The 19,847-nt window shown below is 38.8% G+C and overlaps 1 protein-coding gene across 5 annotated transcripts in view; it reads left to right on the forward strand.

The window, feature by feature from the left end:
• Window positions 1–19,847, forward strand: part of SH3D19 (SH3 domain containing 19) — an 86,384-nt gene that overhangs the window by 62,810 nt on the left and 3,727 nt on the right. For 4 of the 5 annotated variants that reach the window (XM_054825271.1, XM_054825267.1, XM_054825268.1 and 1 more), the window contains 12 exons: window positions 2,012–2,119; window positions 5,317–5,429; window positions 7,632–7,690; window positions 9,970–10,234; window positions 11,567–11,635; window positions 12,927–12,999; window positions 13,314–13,444; window positions 15,785–15,843; window positions 17,516–17,703; window positions 17,938–17,990; window positions 18,492–18,678; window positions 19,411–19,508. In XM_054825271.1, coding sequence (XP_054681246.1) covers window positions 2,012–2,119; window positions 5,317–5,429; window positions 7,632–7,690; window positions 9,970–10,234; window positions 11,567–11,635; window positions 12,927–12,999; window positions 13,314–13,444; window positions 15,785–15,843; window positions 17,516–17,703; window positions 17,938–17,990; window positions 18,492–18,678; window positions 19,411–19,508 — 1,403 coding nt within the window. The remainder of the gene's footprint in view (window positions 1–2,011; window positions 2,120–5,316; window positions 5,430–7,631; window positions 7,691–9,969; window positions 10,235–11,566; window positions 11,636–12,926; window positions 13,000–13,313; window positions 13,445–15,784; window positions 15,844–17,515; window positions 17,704–17,937; window positions 17,991–18,491; window positions 18,679–19,410; window positions 19,509–19,847) is intronic. The other variant, XM_054825269.1, reaches the window with a different exon arrangement.

Below are 19,847 nucleotides of genomic sequence, written 5' to 3' on the forward strand. Positions count from 1 at the left end.
TTTAGCTGTAGGCAAATCATTGACCTGTCATGAACCTTTCTACCTGAAGTGTATGCTCAAAGCTGTTGTACAAACAGCTTGACAGAAGGAATTGATGTGCTTTGATTCATGATTAAAATGTGACATGAAGTTACCCAGGCAGATTTCTGGGGAGCCTGTAGGGAGGTTGATGTCTTGACTTTGCGAGACCATGGCACAAACCCCCATGGCACACCTGTATGTGACAGATACGCCTATGAAGAGAGCTTTAAGCAAGGACCTAGTGGGAGGTGGACATGTGAGCAGGGGTGAGTGTGCACGGGCCCTGCAGCATATTGTCCCCGCTGTTCTACAGCGGGAACTGGGAAGAGCTGGGGGCATGGGCAGAGGGGGCTGCAGGCAAGGAGGAGCAGCAGCAGCAGCAGCAGCAGGGACTGGGAGAGCTGTGACCGCAGAGTCGTGTGCATGAGGGAGGGCAGTCCATTACACCATAATTCAGCAGCTCAATATTACACAGTGTTTTCTCTCTCTGAAATTACTTTGAGCCTATTTTTGGTTAAAAAAAAACAAAAACAAAAAAAACCCCAGAGCTTGATGTACTTGGTCTTCTTCCCCTCTCTTTAAAAAGGCCAAGGCTTTTTTAATTAAAATGTTAAAAGGTTTTTAATGAGGTTGTTCATAAATAAATACTGTATTTCTGGATATTCTTAAATCTTACATATATTCCCAGACACAGATTTCTATTGTCTTGATAAACTGTATTGTGCTATACTATCCAAAATTATCTGTAAGAAATCATGACTTCATATTGTGTAATTTTTTAAATTGTTTGCTGTAAGTGTTGAAGATGATAGAATTTTATCACATACAGGGCTTCCAACTTTGTCAGAAAGTGTAGCGGTAGCTTCGGGAAACGATATGTTTTTATAAAAGGTCCTGAAGAATTTAAAGAGATGCCCAGCATGCTTCCTCTCGGAGACTCTGACACTCCATAAATAACATCTCATTGAGCTACACATTTAAAAAGGCCACCAGAGAAGATCAAACTCAGTTGTTGGGGCTATGAATACGTGTCATGGAGAATTTATTGTCCAGAGTGCTTCTCCAATTTCTACTTTACACATTTATGATACTGTTAAGCGTTGCCATTTTACTGCACTTTTTGGTAATGTCAGAGAAAAAGGTGGCAGTTGTTAACAACAGGGAAGAGGTATAAATGAAGTATTGCTCTTTGACATGAAGGTATACTTGAGAAAGAACCCATTGATTTGGATTTTATTTATGTGCAAGTATTTTTACAGCTGCCTTCTACATGCGCATATGTTCCCATGCCTATTAATAAGAGACCAGTGCTTAAGTTTATGAAGCGTAGAAAACATTGCTCCTGTCCTACCGATGGAATGATTGGACAGGCTGTAGAGGAATGAGTGATACAGGCAGGGGCAGAGCTCAGGCATGACTCCCAGTCCTTGGCCTGAACCAGTCTCCCCCATGACACCAGGTTTATAATCAACAAAATGATGCAGAATCTTCCAGGGAATTAGTTGTTCTACAGCAAATACATTTTGTAATCAGTGATATTTAAGTGCTTTGTTTTGGTTTGGTTTGTTTCTCTAGGCATTTTATCTGCTGCAGTGCTGATTGTTTAGCTTTGGCAAGATTTTATTGATTAAAACTTTTCAGCAAATGTGTTCACAGCTCTGTCTGCCTATTAGAACAACTGCTTTGAAAACATTTCCCTAAAGCCATCCTGATTTCAGGTCCCTATTACCAAGCAATGCAGTTCCTCTTGTTCAGTGACTTATATAATCCCAGAAGGCATCTGGAGCATGCTTATGTTAAGTCAACTATGAATGCAGATGTACAGAAAAGACACGTTATTTACAAAGAGCTGAGTACGCTATTTGCATCAGCCTGATTTATATATTTTTTTAATGACTTTCTTGGGTGTGAAATATAAAATGATAGCAATACCCTGAGATGTGTGTTCAACAAATAAATATTAAATACGCTGGCATTTTTTTTCTTTTAGATCCATTTCAGTTCCTTACTAAAAGTGAACCTGCAAAGGAACAGACAGCTCAACCAGCTTTAGCCCGGAAACCCACTGTGATCCGAATCCCAGCTAAACCCGGGAAATGTAAGTTCTTCTCCCAAATTGTCTGAGAAATCTGTCAGAAAATCATTTTAACTGGGACTTACTATTTACTAATTGCGTTGTTGTTTACTAGCTATCTCAGCTGCCAAAGGAATCCCATAGTACAGTCTGACAAGACAGAGGAGCCATCCTAAGGGCTATGGCGGGAGGGAGAAATAGCTGGGAGTCATGTTCCTGTCTCCCTGCCTCCCAGCTACCTTGTCTGGCTCCCTCCCTTGTGCTAAGTTTGATGTCCCTCAAACCTTATGGAGCTGATGCATATCAGAGGTGGAACTGTGTGTGTGGGGAATCTAAAGGCTGGCAGGGAAGAGCTGGAGGAGGCCCTTTCAGCAGAAGCCAGCTTGTTTCGTCAGCTACACCATATCACTGAGCTGTACCTTTGGTCAAATTGACTTCTGTTCTGACATCAGCTGAGGGTATTTTAATGCTGCTCACAAGCTTCCTGGGAGCAGAGCCCCCAGTCATGAAAGAACAACATGAGTGTATTAAACTGTGTGTCAAACACAGCTTAGTTGGGATGTAAGCATAGTTTTCACAGCTTACATCAAAAGGTTCCCTTTACCCTTGGTAGTTTTGAAATCTGTGGCCACTTAAACAATAGTATTTTGGTAGCGGTGGAGTACGTGCTTGCTTCCGTTTAGCCTTATGTTTTATCCTCAAAGCTTAGGGAGAAATGTCACAAGATAGCTCTTAAAACTCATATTTCAAAATCATATTTTACTACACTGAGTAGGCGTAGAGCCAACTTATAGCGACTATGTGTCCAGGTGGCTTTTCTCCTAAGACTTTCTCTCATTATTTCCTGAGTTCCCTGCTCCCCCCACCACCACTCCACTGCTAAAATACTAGGTTTTCTTTTCCTCTGCATATGCAAGAAATGCAGTGGAAATGATTAAAAATGCAAAGAAGACTGAAGAGAAAGCTATGAGGAAAAGTTTTTCTGTTAATACCTGATCATTAATAAAAGTTTTTTTTCAGTTGGAAGAATATGTTTATGAACTACTGTAAAGAACCCAAAACATATTTATTTTCCACAAAGGAAACTGTAATTTCCATTTAAAAAACAAAACAAACAAATCCTGACAATTTTTTTTTTTTTTCCTGAGCTGGATTCTCTTTCAAACTTGTAGATAACCGGTCCCTTGCTGCTCTCTAGTGGTAATTGAAATTTCCACAGGAGACTGCCGGTCATACTGTACTTAGCTACAATTGTCAGGGGGATGTGAAGTACTGCCTTATGGGAGGCTGTGGCTGGAAGATTAATGACATGTGGAGCAACAGAACCAGGTTCCAAGAAAGCAGAGTAGCCTTTTGTCAGATAGGAGCTGCTGTGGAAATGTAAGCTGTTAAAAGTTAAAAAGTGAGAAAAGTACAACTCTGCCAAGATATAGCATAGATATAGTAGTATTTAACTTGTGAGAGGGCCATATAATCTCAGTACAAGAAGTCTTTCACCATTGTGGGTATGGAGGGAGATTATTTCTGTCAGGAACCAGCGCAAACAAGAAAAACCCCAATAAACCAAAAAAAACCCAAACCCACCCAGCCCTACCAAGAAGGGGACAGAGCTGGATGCCTAAGAATTTGAACTGCATTAAAGCACTCATTTAGCATTAGCATTTTTGTTGAGATGTGATTACAAAGGAAGCATTAAACTTCCACTTCAGTTATTACACTTAGAAATCACTGAAAATAACACCTGCCTTCTAGTTCTTGAGTTGTTTGGGGTTTTTTTTCTTCCTTTATTTCCTTTAATTTTGGCTTTATAAAGAGTAAAGGCGAGGAAATTAGGCCATCTGTGTATATATCAAGATTCGAAGCGATGTGAATAAATAAATCTCTTGTACTTTTTATATCAGTAAGGTATGTTAAGAGAAGATTTCTCTTGCAATTACTGTCAGGTACTGTGTTTACTTTTCATCCATTGTACTAGCTTAGAAGAGTGAACTTCACTAACTTTTTTTCCTCATGCTTGGTTACTGCCAACAAGGTAACTGTGACCTGTTCCTAAGAATAAGTGATTTATCCTTGAACTGATCCATTTTTAAACATCACACCAGTGTTTAGATCCTATGATCACGTAATGCAACACGTATTAAAAACAAACAACACTTCTCCTTCCTATGTGTTGTTTCTTTGTTGAGAGTACTTTTCATGAAATGAGCAACTCAAAGTTTTCATTTGGATAGAATCTCTCCTCTTTTTTGTCATCAGTCTATAAATGTCCAGGCTGTCTACACATATTTTTACATAACACCAAGACTGGTTGGAAGTCAGAAGAGCTTAAATGTCTAAAGTTCTTCATACAAAATGAATTTTCTTGGTATGCAAATACATTATAAAATAGATGGCAAGGTTCCAATGTTTAAAGACAAAACGATTGGTAAATATGCTGGCAAAACCTGTCCAAGTGCTTCCCAGGTTTCAATGGCAGAAACATCGAAAGCAAATATCATACAACTAGCAGGTTTTTGTGTTCTTTATTGAGGCTGAGGACATCCTCACTCTTCCCTAGTAAGAGCTGTATTGTTTCTTCGTTCATGTCCTAAATTTGCTTTGTTCCTAAAAGACTACCAGGGACCTTCCATCTCTGTTTTCTTTCTGTCACCGTGAATGTTGTAGCAGGCAATGGTTTCTTTTCTTGTCTTTACCTTTCTGGAGATTCTTCCATCCAAGTCTCCTGATCTTTCAGGGTTACTTGAAATAACCCTCAGCTGTTTTCCAGCCTGTAGGATATTCCAGGACCTGACAGCTGAAAAAAGTGAGCCAGTTTAGAAATGTGGCTGAGAGATGGTGATGGTGTTTCAGGGTATCCAGTAATGAGTCTGACATTCCCAGGGGTAGAAACTCTTCTACTTGTCTAATATTATATCAACAAGTATTGCAGCTGAAACCCTGAAACCCTAGAATAACTTGCTTGTGTCCTGAGAATAAAGTGAAGATCCGTTATGAAGGATGGGAAGTACTCCTGAAGTCAGCCTCAGAGTTGCAATGTTCCCGTCACATCCCTTTTCTCTTCACTAGTCTTTACATGGTCTTTACATGGTCCTGCCCGCTGGAAGGAAGTTGTATTCACAAGAAAATGCCCCAAACCAAAGTGGATTCCCTTACCTATTGTTGGTCCATGTAAAGAAGCCATTAATTAGACTTTCATTTGAGAACTTTTTGGGTTTTTTCAGCTTTAAATGAAATCCCGCATAGTCCTCCGCCACTTCCTGCGGAAAAGCCTATTGGGAACACCTCCGATATCACAGTGGGAAAACCCAACAGTGGTGACCTAGTAAAAAAAGTGGTAAGTTAGAACTGTTTTCCTGTATTACAACTTTGTCTGCTTTGGTTAACAGATCTCTTGTGACTCTCAAGCATTTGTAAAGCAAGTTATTTGAAGGACCAAAGGATGAAAAGGACTGCTCAAAAACATAAGTCTTTTTTCTCTTAATTGCATCCTCTAATTTAATTAGGTAATTTAGACTGCTGTCAGTTCTGAAAAGCACTTTGTTGATTTTACTAAACTTTGATCACATCTATCTTCAATTTTCTGTATTTAGCAGCTGGAATCTGAGTATTCTACAATTTAGTTTCAAAAGAACTGCATAGTGGTTTAAAGTCCAATGAGATTTACATAGTGAAATACTGTCAAAGTCCTTTAGAAATCTATTTTTTTTTTACCTTCATACGCACAGTACCTCTTGGTGTCTGTGCTAATTTCCAGGCAGAGGAAACTTTTGTGTAGATGAATGAAGCTTGCTTGCTTCAGTTTTTTCCTTCTACTTGTTTTCTACTGGTCCTGTCAGAGCCTGAGTACAACCATCTATTTTGGAAAGTAAGGCTCCGCTCCTTGCTCCTGAGCACATAGTAACAGTAGACATTGCAGCTGTGTATCCTTTATGCCCTTTGACACAAGTTACAAAAAGGAATTAAAATAAACTAGAAAATGACAGTAGAATTTCCAAATATTGAGTGCTGTGATGGCAAGAATGGCAGAGAATCTTGTGGAAACCACAGGTCAAATCAAATCAAAAGCCCTCACTAGATGGACAGCTGCCAACAAATGTCTCTCTGGCTACTTCTACTAATAGGATTAAGGGGGTTTTAAATGTCATAATTGAACTATTCATAGAGGTCCCATCTTTTCTGGATAATGCTAAAAAAATAATTTCCAATACAATATGTTAAGTAACATTTTATACAATACAACACAACCCCAAAACTTTTACAATGTCATCCAGGTTATTGTGACAGGCATGTGTAAGCTTCAGAGGATATTTTTAAGAAAAAGATTGCATCAAATCCACTGAAACATTTAAATCTTAGCTTTGGAAAGATAAGAACTTCTGTGCTTCTAAAACTAATGTAATTTGTCAGTGGAAGTGATTAACCAGCCAGTTGTTGACCATAAGCAGCAGTTGGCATAGATTTCTTCCTTTTCACACAGAAGGGGAAAATTTTTTGTATGAGGATAACACTCCCATCTGAAAGTGGTTTCTTTCTAATCAGGATCGTTTAACCAGGAACGTTCATTTTGGGACTTAACCAAGGGTCAAAATTTTGTGACAAAATACATCTACATATTTTCTAAGTGGGAAAAATCACAGAAATTGTTTACCAGTTTCAAGCACATGTATCCCTAGTTAAGTAAACAAGACTGTTCAGACCTATTTAAAACTACTGGTTCAAAAATGATACTTTTGAACCCAGATCCAGCACTCTGATTTACCACACTGTTCCACAAGCAGCTGTGCTTGTTCAGCGGAGCTGGCAGTACTCTCTGGCACTGGGATGAAAATGAAGAGCAGAAGGCAGAAAGGATGGTAACTTGTTAATCCATTACTGTGGTCCAAGCCCTTCAGACATGGCACATATTCCCCTCTACTGACTCTGCTACAGGGCAGTAATTTCTGGCAGGGTCAGGATGGGCAGCTGGGAGGAGTGACGCCTTAATCTGCCAAAGCAAGATTCACCAGAGTTTATCTGTTAGATCTCTTGGAAACATACTTAGATGCCTTCTTTAATGAGAGCTAATGTTATTTGCAAATGAGACGCTGTCCTGTGCAAGTTGCATCAATGTCATGTTTTCTGCTTTAAGCCTGTTCAAAGTGTTTCATCTGTCAATGTTAAATCAAAATTGATAATGAAACACAGCAGTTGGAATCCCATGGGCAGTGAAGTTGTACACTTGTATGACTTTCCTGAATTTGGCTCTTAAGCCCTTACTCCCATGTAGTAGGAAAAGAGGGCTGGGTCATGCCTAATGCACAATTTAAGCTGTGATTCAGGTAGTCAACCAGGTTATTTACATCTCACTCTATGTCCAACAAGACTTTAAAATGCTCAAACATACCATAATACTTATTACTTTATTCCCAGACCTCCAGAAACTCTTGTTTTTCCTGTTTGTTGGATATAATTTAATATAAGAAATGCATCATTTAAACAAGGTCATTTTTGTTTCCTATGCTTAAAGAAATGGCTTTTTTCTTTTGAATCTTTGTAGGAGTTGGATCATTCAGAACAGGGTGGACTGCCTCAGCCAGAACCTGTACTACCCCCAAGGTAAGTGCAATTCTTCAGTGACTCACTTAAAAGTGGTGTTTCTGAGTTAGTCTCAAGGTCGACACTACCAACTCTAGTCCTAACTCAATAGGCTTGGGTAGGTAGTATGCTTACTAATAAATAGGCAGGACCAAGTTGCTAGCTGATTAATACTTAGTTGTACATTATTGCTACGAGCAGGGAAATTATAGGAGGACAGCTGTTTGGCTCTTCAGCTAATGTACAGTGGCTGCTGACAGTCATTCCTTTCTGCATCCTTAACCTTTCTGCCCGTGGCTGAACATAGAACATCCCCTCCTGCATGTTGCTGACCTTTTGATCAACAGCACTTGCGCTTGTGGCTGAGTTTGAGTGGTGAAGGAATGAAGGTGGCAGATGCTGCCACCCTGAGAAGGGCAGATGCTGGGCCAGTACCTTCCCAGAAGCACTGGCTAGTTTATACAGTTTACTTCAGACCTAAAACACCTATGAAGGTGCAGAATCAATTATAACCTTGGTTTTGGTTTTTTTTCTTTTAAACCATCAAGAAGGAAGGTCTGCTGAGGCAAAAGTAGCTGGACCAGCCTTGTATTCAGGTCCACTAAATGCCAGAGACAAACTGGAGGGAGATAAGGCATTGGCTAGCTAGCCCACTGCGGCTATCTCAGCATCTGCACTCTAAATCTGTGGGTTTAAACACAAGAGTTTTCTCTGTTGCATCAGGGCAAGAGATTCTTTCAGTGGTTGTACCCACAAGGAAACACCTCATTATATTGCCCCTTATAGGCTTGTTACTTTCCCCTGTTCTGTTTAGCATAACAGCACTCCTGATTCTCCCGAGGGTCTCTGGAACTGCACTAAGCATTTTGTCCTTTCACTCTTCTGCTCAAGTGAGGTTTTTTGTTGTTTTTTTTTAACTAAGCAGTAATAATTCTCTGATTTGCTTGTTAGGGTTTTCTTGTTTAGTTGAGTTGCCATACAAATGTATGGGTTGGTTTGTTTCCCGTTTTAATGCAGTCTAACTTGAAATTTCCCCTTTTGTCAATATTAAAAATGTTTAGTTTAGGATGAGGCCAAGAAAAGGGGGCAAGTGGAAGTTGAACAGAAATGGAAATTTAAAAAGTAATCTGTACTCAAATACTAATAAAGAACTCTTACCAGGAGCATTAGTAGAGCACTTATATCTTCTCAGGTGGTAGATGACACTCACAAAACATGTCAGAGGGATACTCTAAAGATCCACCAATGCACATTTGTTGTGGTTGACAATTTTTAAAGACACTTGAGGAATTCACGCAAGCAAATAATCATGCTGAATTACATTATACGAAAAAAGAGAGAGAATTGTAGCAGAAACTTAGGGTAACTGGCCAAAGATTTCCCAATAACAATAAAACAATATTGTATTTTTGGAATAGTGGTAGTGCCAGCGTTCTTAATAACAGGAGGCCAAAGTTTCATGTACGTAATGCTTGCTTATAATAGAGGTGATTTTTAATTAGCAAATTATTGATTTGGCCACACTCTTTGATTCTAAAAATCCTGGCTCATTTTTACTGTATAGGCAGCTTTTTTTAATCGATGCTTAGTAAGGGGCATTTTTAGATTTTTTAAAATTTTTTTTTTTAAAATTACCACTGTCACTTAACTACTCTCTGATTTTGGTTTCTAAATTACTGGTACACTAATGAGAGTGTGGTACCTCCAACATTGCCAGAAAACTCAAGTATGTTCACCGGTGTTTTCTTTCTGCAGTAGACTACTGTTGCATAAAAGTGGTAAATTCTGCTATTGATGCCATTGTGCAAAGTGGTGTCATATGCCATGAGCAGAGGCCCAAAAGTCACTTCAGGTAAGTGACATCCCAGGGAATGAGCTAGGCTCATTCCTGAAGACCAGCTAGATCAGCAGAGCTTCTCAGGGCTTTCACTAAAGCTGTCCACTGGAAGAACTGTCCTGAAGCAGCTTCAGAAAAAGCTCTTTCTAAAGGTGGATTGCTGAAAGAAACCCTACTTATGCAGCGGGCTCCTGAGAAAGCTGGCAGGCCGTTCATAAGCAGAAGTGGTGAGCAAACTTAGAAATATGTAGTCAAAGGATCTATCTAAAGACTTGATCATCCAGTCTCAGTACCTGAAGAGTTCATGTATTCCTGGAGAGCTTCAGGTACTACATGTACTATAGCCCAGGTCACCATGAGTCACATTTTCTTACTGCATACTCTATAGCTAGGGCTGTGGTGGAGGATGAGGTGACTGACTTATTAATATGCATATTTCTCTGATGGTTTGCCTAATTTTTAGGCCTGTGGATGGAAGAATTATACCTGCTCGACCTCCCCCACCTAAAAGTGTTCCTGGAAGGCCACCTCCACCAAAACTCTCTGCGGCCAAGACCTCCTCCCAGAAGGATGCTCTTTCACGATCTACTTCCAACATCGCTCCTGATAAAAAACCCAGCAAGTTCAGACTGGGACCCAAGAGAGCAAAAAGTCAAGTCTTTAAAAATCCAGATCCAGCATTACCTCCTAGACCTAAACCAGGTCATCCTCTCTACAACAAATACATGGTGAGACTTGAGATAGAATATCTGAGACTGTTGTTTATAAAACAGTGCTGGTTAATATAGTAGTGAAAAAAGTAGTAAGGTAGGTTACTATGGTGTGGCTTTCAAAGTGCATCTATCAGCATAATCTTCCTTAGAAAATACTAATAGATAAATAGTGATAAGTACTGTAACGTAATACCGGAGAAAGGAACATACACATGCAAAGTATAGATATCTCTGTGTGTGGATTTTTGTGTATATATGTATTTTTAAATATATATATATATATATATTTAATACATAGCTTTTGGGTTTTGGGGGTTCATTTTACAGTCACCAGTTCTGAATTCTATTACAGCACATAAAATGATTCTAAATAATTGTGTTTGTATATTGTTTTTCCCTGTATATGTAAAAAAATGGGGGGCATTAGAACTTAAAAAATAGTTTACCTTGCTTAGTCAAGCCTGCAAAGCATGAGGAATATAACATCACTTATCTTGCATTTTCATCCTATTGATGCCACCCCTTTTCATTATAAAAATGTTTCTTTTTGGTATTGCATGTGTTGTTATGGAATATTAAATATAAATGTATCAACAGTACAGATAAAAAGGAGAGAGTCTTTCTCCAGATAGTTGAAACTAGTCAATGATCAGAGCTGGTGACTGCTTGAACCAGTGCTGTTGTCAAAAAAAGCACCCACACAACCATAGCATGAACTACATCAACATTCAGCATGAAGTGGAAGCTTTCTGTTGCCTTCTCTTTGATCTTCACTACTGCACTTAGATCCTTGGTGGAGCAGAGGAGCAAAAAAGAGAGATGTATCTAAGTTGATAGTAGGAAGAGCTTTGAGATAAGGGAAGCATGTTGCTTCCTCTCTGGCATAGCCATACCTGTTTACGTAAGAAACGTATGATGATGTATTTTGTAGATGAGATTTTTTTCAGTAGCAGATCTCAAGTAAGTCTCTGCCCTCAAGTGTTACTGTCAATGAAGTTTTCCTCCCAGGTTGTTTTTCCAGTGCCCTCCATGACAAATGAATACATATCTCTGTCAGTGTGTTGCTGAACATTATGTACCGTGCGGTATGATACCAGTTGGGTGGCTAAGGCGCTTTTAAAGCTGATGACAACACTTGGGTTTCTCGAAGTGGCAGTGCATATCACCAGCAATGCTGTTCTGAATGCCTTCCAAAGGAGCTTGTCCTCTTCCCCTGGATTCCTCAATTAGTTACCCGTAGTAGGTGGTTTGAATAGTTCCATCATCTGACTATTTTCATGTGCATCGGGAATTTCAGGTGCTTAGTAGTGAAACAAACTCTTCCATTTGCCTCTATTTCTATTCAAGCTACCTGTGCCTCATGGAGTTGCCAAGGAAGATTGTCTTCCCAGGAACCCTGGAGAACTGTCCTGTAAGGTAAGGCATTTTTTTCTGCTGATAAATATTTAATAAGCAAGACTCCTTGTTGCGTTAAAGTATCGAGTGCTTTAGGCTTTAAAGGTTACACTGAGAAATGTAATAGTGGTTTATTAAATCCTTGTTTCTTTAATAAAAACAAAACAACCACCAAAACAAAACCCAATAACAGTGATTTGCTTTATAGCACAGGGACATTCTGCTTATGGAGCAGAGCAACAGTAATTACTTGGAGTGCCAGAAGGGAGAGGAAACTGGAAAAGTTCCTCTGCCTCATCAGAAGATAATCACTCCCTTGGCTGAGTATCTGAAAAGTGGGCAAAAGATAAGCGAGTAGTTTTATGAAGTGCTGTACATGATATATCAGTGAATTGGTTTTGACGTGCAGACTTCAAAGTATTTTCCTCTCTCTGCTTCTACAGAACCTCACCTGGTTTTAGGGCATGACTGTATTAATATTAAATAGCTAGTATAAATTATACCTATGAGCAGCTTTTTTGATTATTATCAGAAACCTACATGGCTGAAATAGATTTCTATGCAATCTGTTGTTATCTGTTGTAATTCATATTATTCTGGCTTTATCTTTGTTGGGCTTTTTTGGTTGTTTTTTTTGTACACAATGAATTACTTTCAATGTAATTCACACATAGCGATTGTCATCAGTAGAGTCTAAAAATTCCTAGTGGGTGGGATAGAGAAGGCTTAGCATTTCGGATATAATTTCCCTTTATAAAGATCCCACAACAAAATTGTCATTTCCCCTCAGCATGATCTTCCTGTAAGCAAAGGCCTAGTGGCTTGTTCACCCCTCTAAAATGCTTGGCAGGCAGAGATGTGCTGCCCCTGCTGAGTGTGCTGGGGAGAGTTGGGCTGGGGCGTTCTCTCCGAGCAAGGAAGAGTAACTGGGAGCACAGAGTACCCAGCAGCAGCGCAAAATGTGGCCACAACCTTTGCAACGAGAGTTGCTATCAGTACTCCAGATTTCTGACCCACGGAGATAGCTGAGGCTTTGTCTATACTGGGAAAAGTTACATGCTTTCCCTTCCTTTTGCTGGCTCAAAAGTAGATTTTGGTGAAATGCATTCTGGTTTACACTGGCAAAAGGCATACAGAATTCAGACCCACAGCTGTGTGACCAGTGCTGACCGTTGCCTCCACAGGTGGTTCTCTGATATCAGAACAACATTTTGTCCAAAGTCAGAAAATTACTTTCAGAGGACATAATAGAGAATCTCTGCTAGTATTTTCCATGATTTATAAACTACTTGAATTTATTTGTTGTTGTCAGGATTCAAACCACCCTCCAAAAGCTTCTGACACAAGTGCACCTCATGCTGTAGTCCTGCATGATTTTCCTGCAGGTAAGTAAATGTCAATATTCTGGAAGCTTGTTTTACTCCAAGACTTTCAAATGGGAATTTTCTTAGGAATTAGAGCTTAAAAATGATGAGGAAGCTCAGCCTGCAAGATCTGCTTGTAGAGTTGTTTAAATCCATGGGTTTAGCTATAGTTGGGACAATCTTTTAGTTAAACCAATTAGCTTTATCAAGTATAATTAAAACTTTTTGAAAATTCATTCTGCTTTTTGTCTGTGGTATTTATATTAAGGTTTTATTTAGAGAAAATCAGTGAGTGTGACAAGTACTGTTAACTGAAATTATGCTGTCTTATACAGAACATGCTGATGACTTGGACCTTCATTCTGGAGACACTGTTTGTCTTTTGGAGAAAATGGATTCTGAGTGGTACAGAGGAAAATGTGGGAATCGCACAGGGATATTTCCTGCCAGCTTTGTTAAAGTAATTGTATGTAGGCTTTGTATACATTGCTATATAAGATCCTATTGCATTGTTTTTCTGCTTCTATTTTACTATAGCTCCTGCGTGTTTAACTCCATTCTGTATTTAGATAATCTCTTTTCCCTCTGGCAGCACAGAAGACATATCAACTTGTTTTTATGGTATTAGAAAGATGCATGATTTGGTAGGACCGATTTGTCTTACGGGGCTTATTTTAATGTTAATTTGAAGCCAAGTGAGAAAATCATGACCCTTACCAGATTCTCTTTGTTAACCTGGGTAGGTTCTCAGGGTCTACAGAGCAGATTATTTTTCACAGCTGCATGTAAGAATCAACACTGAGTGAGATGATTGCTTTTTGTGGCTCCCTCCCACCTCTCAGTTTCTCTCATATTCTTGTCCCTAGAACTGTGCTGGAGTCACCACTTTTATAGCCATGTAGTGAACTAGGTCAGAGCAGCAGTTTGGCCAAACAAAACATGGCTTTTTTTCTTCCCAGAATATTTTTTCCCCAGCTGGATCAATTTGCCTAAGTGGCTTATTAAGTGGCTGCAGAAATGGTTGCACTGGCACAGTGCAAGGAGATTGCGTTGTTGCAAATGAGCAGCTTAAAGCAATTCTGTTACTGAATGTGACACTTGATAGTAAACGGCAGGCAAGAGACAGATGCTGTTTTGGAGCCCAAAAGCAATTATTTGAGTGCTTCATCTTTAAAAGGATACAGTATGGTTCACTGCATCAAAAGCTGGGTCAAATCTATTGCAAGCCTAAGTCTGAGATTGACGTTCATGGTGTGGCAGCCGCTGGGCTATCCACACCAGCCCTACGGACATGGGGGAATGCTAACCTGACACCAGGATGCAGTGAAGGTGTGTGCCTGGGCATTGAAGACAGTAAAAGTCAGTGTTGAGCCGAGGCAGCTGGCAGAGATGAGTGCCACTGCTACATGGACAATACCAAGTATTTGGTAACCATCAGAGTGTGTAGGGTGTCTGTTTAGTTTGTAATGATGTTATCAGAGAAAAAAAAAAATTAAGATTTGAGAAGCACTGAGGAATAAAAACTAGACTTGGGGTTAGTAATAATGGAACCATGCTCGATTCACTTTCACAGGAAAGATTTGTTAGCTAAATTGATTAGCTTCTTTCACACAGACCAACAATTTAATTTAAAAGCTCTTGTTACTACTGATGGCTAATAGAAAAGATTTTATCTTAAAGCAGTAGAATGAGTATTTTGGGTCAAATTCAGCATTGATACAAACAGATACAACTTCATAAAAGCTAGGGAAGATGTGTTTCAAATGTCTATTTTAGTTGTAAAAGGTGGTTACCCTTTGAGTGCAAAAATCTTTTGTTTCAGTAAAATGTAAAAAACAAAAGGAAAAAGAGTGCAGTACATGAGGCTAATTTGAGTGAATTCTCCTGTTCATTCATGTCAGATTTGATCTTGATACAAGGTCTCTGTACAATACACTATAGCAAGTTTTACAATATTGAACTGGGTAGTAGCTTAGGTCTGGACACCTAACAATAATACATGGTTATTACTTCGCATAGAACCTTCAGAGCACCACAGATACCAGCTCCTCTAGCAAGAGCACTGCACAGCTTATTTGTCCTAAAAGGCAGCATGATTTCTTCCAGTCCTTCACATAAGCTAATGAAACATTTTTGTCGATTTTTATGGGAACTGGCTCGTGTGATAGTGAGCTGTAACCCAAAGCGCCTCGCCAGGGTCTCTAGTCTTGTGGTCTTATGCATCTCACAGATCATCCTTCATGTCACATCAAAAATACAATTGAAGGCCTTTTATGATAAAGGATGTGAATGCTGTCTGTTTGATATATCTGTGTATTGATTTTCCAAATTATAGTTCTCCAATTTAAGTGAGATTTGTGAGATGTGGTTTTGTTTGGAGGACAGCTGACTACCAAAGCCCAGAAAGGATAAGTGTAAACAATCATTTTTGTCTATTGTGATATATTGTGCTAGTAAATAACAGAGAACAATTACCAATTGAAAGTTGGGAGCTACATGCAACAACATGTAGTAGCATCCGGTCCCATATTCTGTCAATCAATCATGCCACAGAAACATAACAGAAAACATTAAATAGTGCTTCTTGTTTGCATAAGATTGGAAAATGAGAATTCAGGCATACAAACACAAAATCTACATTAATACGGTCATATAGCATGCCGGTGACTATAGAGCATCACATGAAGCTCATAATACAGCTGATGCTTAGCTGAAAAATAGATTCTTGTAACCAGTTCCACGTTTATTGTAGTTATGTTGCCATGAGCTTGAAATTGAAGATTTTACTTATTTTGTTGTCTATTAGATTGATGTTCCAGAAGAAGGCAACAGGAAAAAAATACCCTGTTCATCACGATGTATTAAGTGAGTCAGATAAATTTTATTTTCTTTCTCATGTTGATTTACTAGTAAGTGAAAAGAAGGATAACTTTGAAACAGGTGTTATCTGCACTGAGGTTAATATGGTTGACAGTTTCTTCACCAAAATATGTTGTAAAAATTAAGCTCTCAGAACTGAAAGTTTATGATGTTTTAATAAGATTCATATTCAGGTAAAAAAAAAGCTTAAAAACCCACTTCATGGCTTCAAAAAATTGGTAGATCAATTTTATCATAAATGTTTATATAGATACAGTCCCCTTCACTCACTTTCCTTCCTCTTATGAGCTGTATTAGGAGAGCATTTCCCATAATTTTTAATGAAAATTGGTAATAGAAACTGTGAACTAATCTGATTAACTTCAGCAGCATTGCACTTTCCACTCTTTGCTCCTGGCCTAGTTACTTTCTTCCAGTATCCTCATAAGATGTAACACAGTAGGACTCTTCTCATTTGAAAGAAGATGATAAAATGGGACTGAATATAGCTGCACTTTGAGAAAGCTATCTAGCCTTAAAGTGTAGAACTATACAGGTGAATTTAAAGTTCCCCAGATCAAATTATCAAATGTACTTCAAGCACTTTCATTTCTGATTTGCAAACAACTAAGATTTGTGGGCAACGAACAACTTTTCATACTATTTTTACTCGATGATTTACTGGATTTTGTAATCACTCATTGCAGCAATTAAAGCAAATTCAGGCAGAGGCAGGAATTACTAGTATCAATGGGATTGTTCAGTTTGTTCTTCAGATAGACCTTGGCTTGTCTTAACAAAAACTTTAGTTTTAAAGCTGCTTCTGCAACTAAGAAAGAAACAGAAAGTGCTAGCTCTGTCCTGAAGCTTTTGCAAAGACTGAGTGGGGGGCATTCTTGCATTGGTTGTATGCTATGATGCTATACAGAAAAAAGTAAAGCCTATTATCACTTTTTTCCAGCGTGGTATTTCTGATAAAGGAAAACTGTTCTTAATGTAATTTCTTAAATTTTATTAGTTTATTACATTATTACATAATTTAAGTGAGAAAAAATAATTCATTTTTTCAGTATTATACCAAATTACATAAAATTTATCAGATGTATTGATGTTTCTTTCTTCAATAGGTAAGTCATTTTCCCATGCTTGGGATATATTTTATAGAATAAAGTTTGTCAAAGTAGACAAAAACTAGCTTCCCCTCATAAAACCTCCATGGATTTGGGACAAATACACAACACCCACCCACCCCCCCCCGCCATGTTTGATTGCATTTAAATTGGATGTTAGCTCAAAAAAAAAATCAAACACTCTTAACAAAAGTGTATAAGGACACTTACCTGAATATAGGCAAAAATATAAAATGGGACAGGTAGCCCAGAAACAAAGTGATTTTTTTGTTGTTGTTGTTGTTTGGAACAGAAAATAAGGTCTTATGCAAAACACTGTATCAGCCAGGAATTGTGATGCAGAAGTTGTGTCTAGCTCCTCCAGATGCCATACTCATCCTCCTCAGACAGCAGAGATGAGAACCAGGACTAGACCTCAGTTTTCCACCAGTTCTATCTTGAGTGCATTCTTTCAGTTTTAAAAATATCAATCCATATTTTGCACAATGCTGCCTTTGTTATTATGTGGACAATAATAATAAATAAAGTTTCTCTTTTTGTTTGTGCAGAGGGCCAAGATGTGTAGCACGATTTGAATATATTGGAGATCAGAAAGATGAGCTCAGTTTTTCAGAAGGTGAAACTATTATCCTTAAAGAATATGTAAATGAAGAGTGGGCCAAAGGAGAGCTCAGAGGCACATCTGGAATTTTTCCCTTGAACTTTGTGGAAGTAATTGAAGATCTGCCTGGAACAGGTATGAATATGATTGCAAAAAATGTTCCAGAACACATGTAGGAGGAAAGTCCAAAAGGACAATGAATGCAGGAAGGAGGTAGGAAGGGCGAGAAGACAGATAAGAAAAATCAAAAGGAATAGTAGGACTTCTTAAGTTATTCTTAATAATCACTTTGAATATCTAAAATCTGTATCATTAGCAGCATCTTGAATAGTCATTGCTGCTATTCTAAATTATCTTTTACCTGCGTAGGTACAGGAGAAGCACTGAAGAACAAGGTGGAGGTTTCTTCTTCTCTTCCTCAGGTAATAAAATTTTATAGGTGAGGGCCAGAATGTACATAGTGGTTTCATAGATTTATAACGTCAGATTAGCTGCACAACTTTAAACTTGAATGTAACGCAACTCCCGCAGCAGGCAATGCTGCATGGTCACATCTTGAATTCTGACAGTTGGCCTAAACTGATTGAATGCATAGCTTCTGGCAAATTAACATAAGTAAATTTTTATCCTTTTGCTTAAGCAAATTCTTGTTAGCTGTATTTTAAGTATTGCTGCAGTGGTCTAATTTTGAATTTATTAAGCCTGTCCCCTGCCACCAATGATAAAAAAGACTGCGTCAGCCTCGATGAAATTCTGTGGTAATTGCTGAAATGCTATTCTAGCCTACATCTGCAGTGACACTATCATATGGGAGAAAGTCAGGACACCCCTGTTCTGTACAGCTGCTTTCACCAGTATCAGTCAGCCTTGGGGGTCCAGTAACACTTCTGAAATTAATGCATTTCTTCTGTTCACTTGAATAGAACAACAGACGCTCAGTAGAGTGGTGTGAAGCACTTCATGATTTTACAGCAGAAACCAAAGATGATTTATCCTTTAAAAAGGGAGACTACATCCAAATACTGGAACAAGTAGATTCAGACTGGTATAGAGGAAGACTGAATGAAAAGGAAGGGATTTTCCCAGCAGTTTTTGTTCAGACCTGCTCAGGTACAGTGTTCCTGCAAGATGGCAAGTCATTGTTTCTTGGGTTGTGACAGTCATGACAGAGTTCTGGGAGAACCCAATTATTCCATTGCTTTAACAACCCACACACCACCACAGTCCTTAATATCCTAAAGCTAAGCTACCCTCTCTAATAATGGCAAGGTAATGCTGTAGTCAGTAAGTAATCTGGGAGGTGATGCAGATTCTGGGTCATTTTAGAGTGTGGTTTGGGCACAGGCAAAACAGGATCATTGAGGTGCCTTTAAGTAGGAATTCAGGGGTACAAAAGATGGTGGGGGCAACCAGGTTCTCCCTCAACTGAAGAGAAATCCTGCAGCACAGCTAAAGAGCTGGTACAGCTGTAAATAACTACAACTGCTGCATCTTGGCACAGAACTATTGTAATTCCCTTGGTGAACCACAGAATAAACACTGTTTGCTCTCCTCAAGCTTCTGTTTGGTCCCCAAATCAATTCAGTGAAAAACCTTCACCGAGGACACAGAAAATCACAATTTTTTCCCATAGTTTTTGCAAATAAAGCCACAAGCAAAAGGTGACAGGAAATAAATTCCACCTAACTGGCAAATAGCACACACCAAGTGCCACTTCATCTCCAAGTACAAAGGGGAAAAGACAGCTTTTTTTTAGAGATCACCATTGGAAAGTTCAAGCAAGTGAATGTCAAATTTAGTCCTTTTAGAAGCTAAGTAATTTGTCTTGTCCACATTCTGCAGCCAGGGTAGAATTGTCACGGGCTGTAGGAGGGAAGAAAGGAAAAGCCAAAGCTCTTTATGATTTTCATGGAGAAAATGAAGATGAGCTTTCCTTCAAAGTAAGTACCTCTCTTAACCCAATTTTCTAAAAGGTGTTATGCTTCTAAAGAATGCTAAAAAAATAGGATTTATCCACTGTGAAAATAAGCTTGGAACAAGAAAGAATGAAGCACACAGAATAGGCATAGATATTAACACATTTGATAAATAGTCTCTCTAAAAAATTTTTGCCCTTACCACTTGTTTCATATTGGTGAAATCTTCACTGAGGACACTGAAAAGAGATCAGGAATTGCAGAATTCCTCTGCCTTCTCTGATCCAGTAAACATGACAACAGAAACCAAGTACATTCAGTTCTTGATCAGTTGATGCAGTCCGAGTGCCTCTTTTAACTTGG

This window comes from Grus americana, chromosome 4 (genome assembly GCF_028858705.1).
Source record: "Grus americana isolate bGruAme1 chromosome 4, bGruAme1.mat, whole genome shotgun sequence".
NCBI lineage: Eukaryota > Metazoa > Chordata > Aves > Gruiformes > Gruidae > Grus > Grus americana.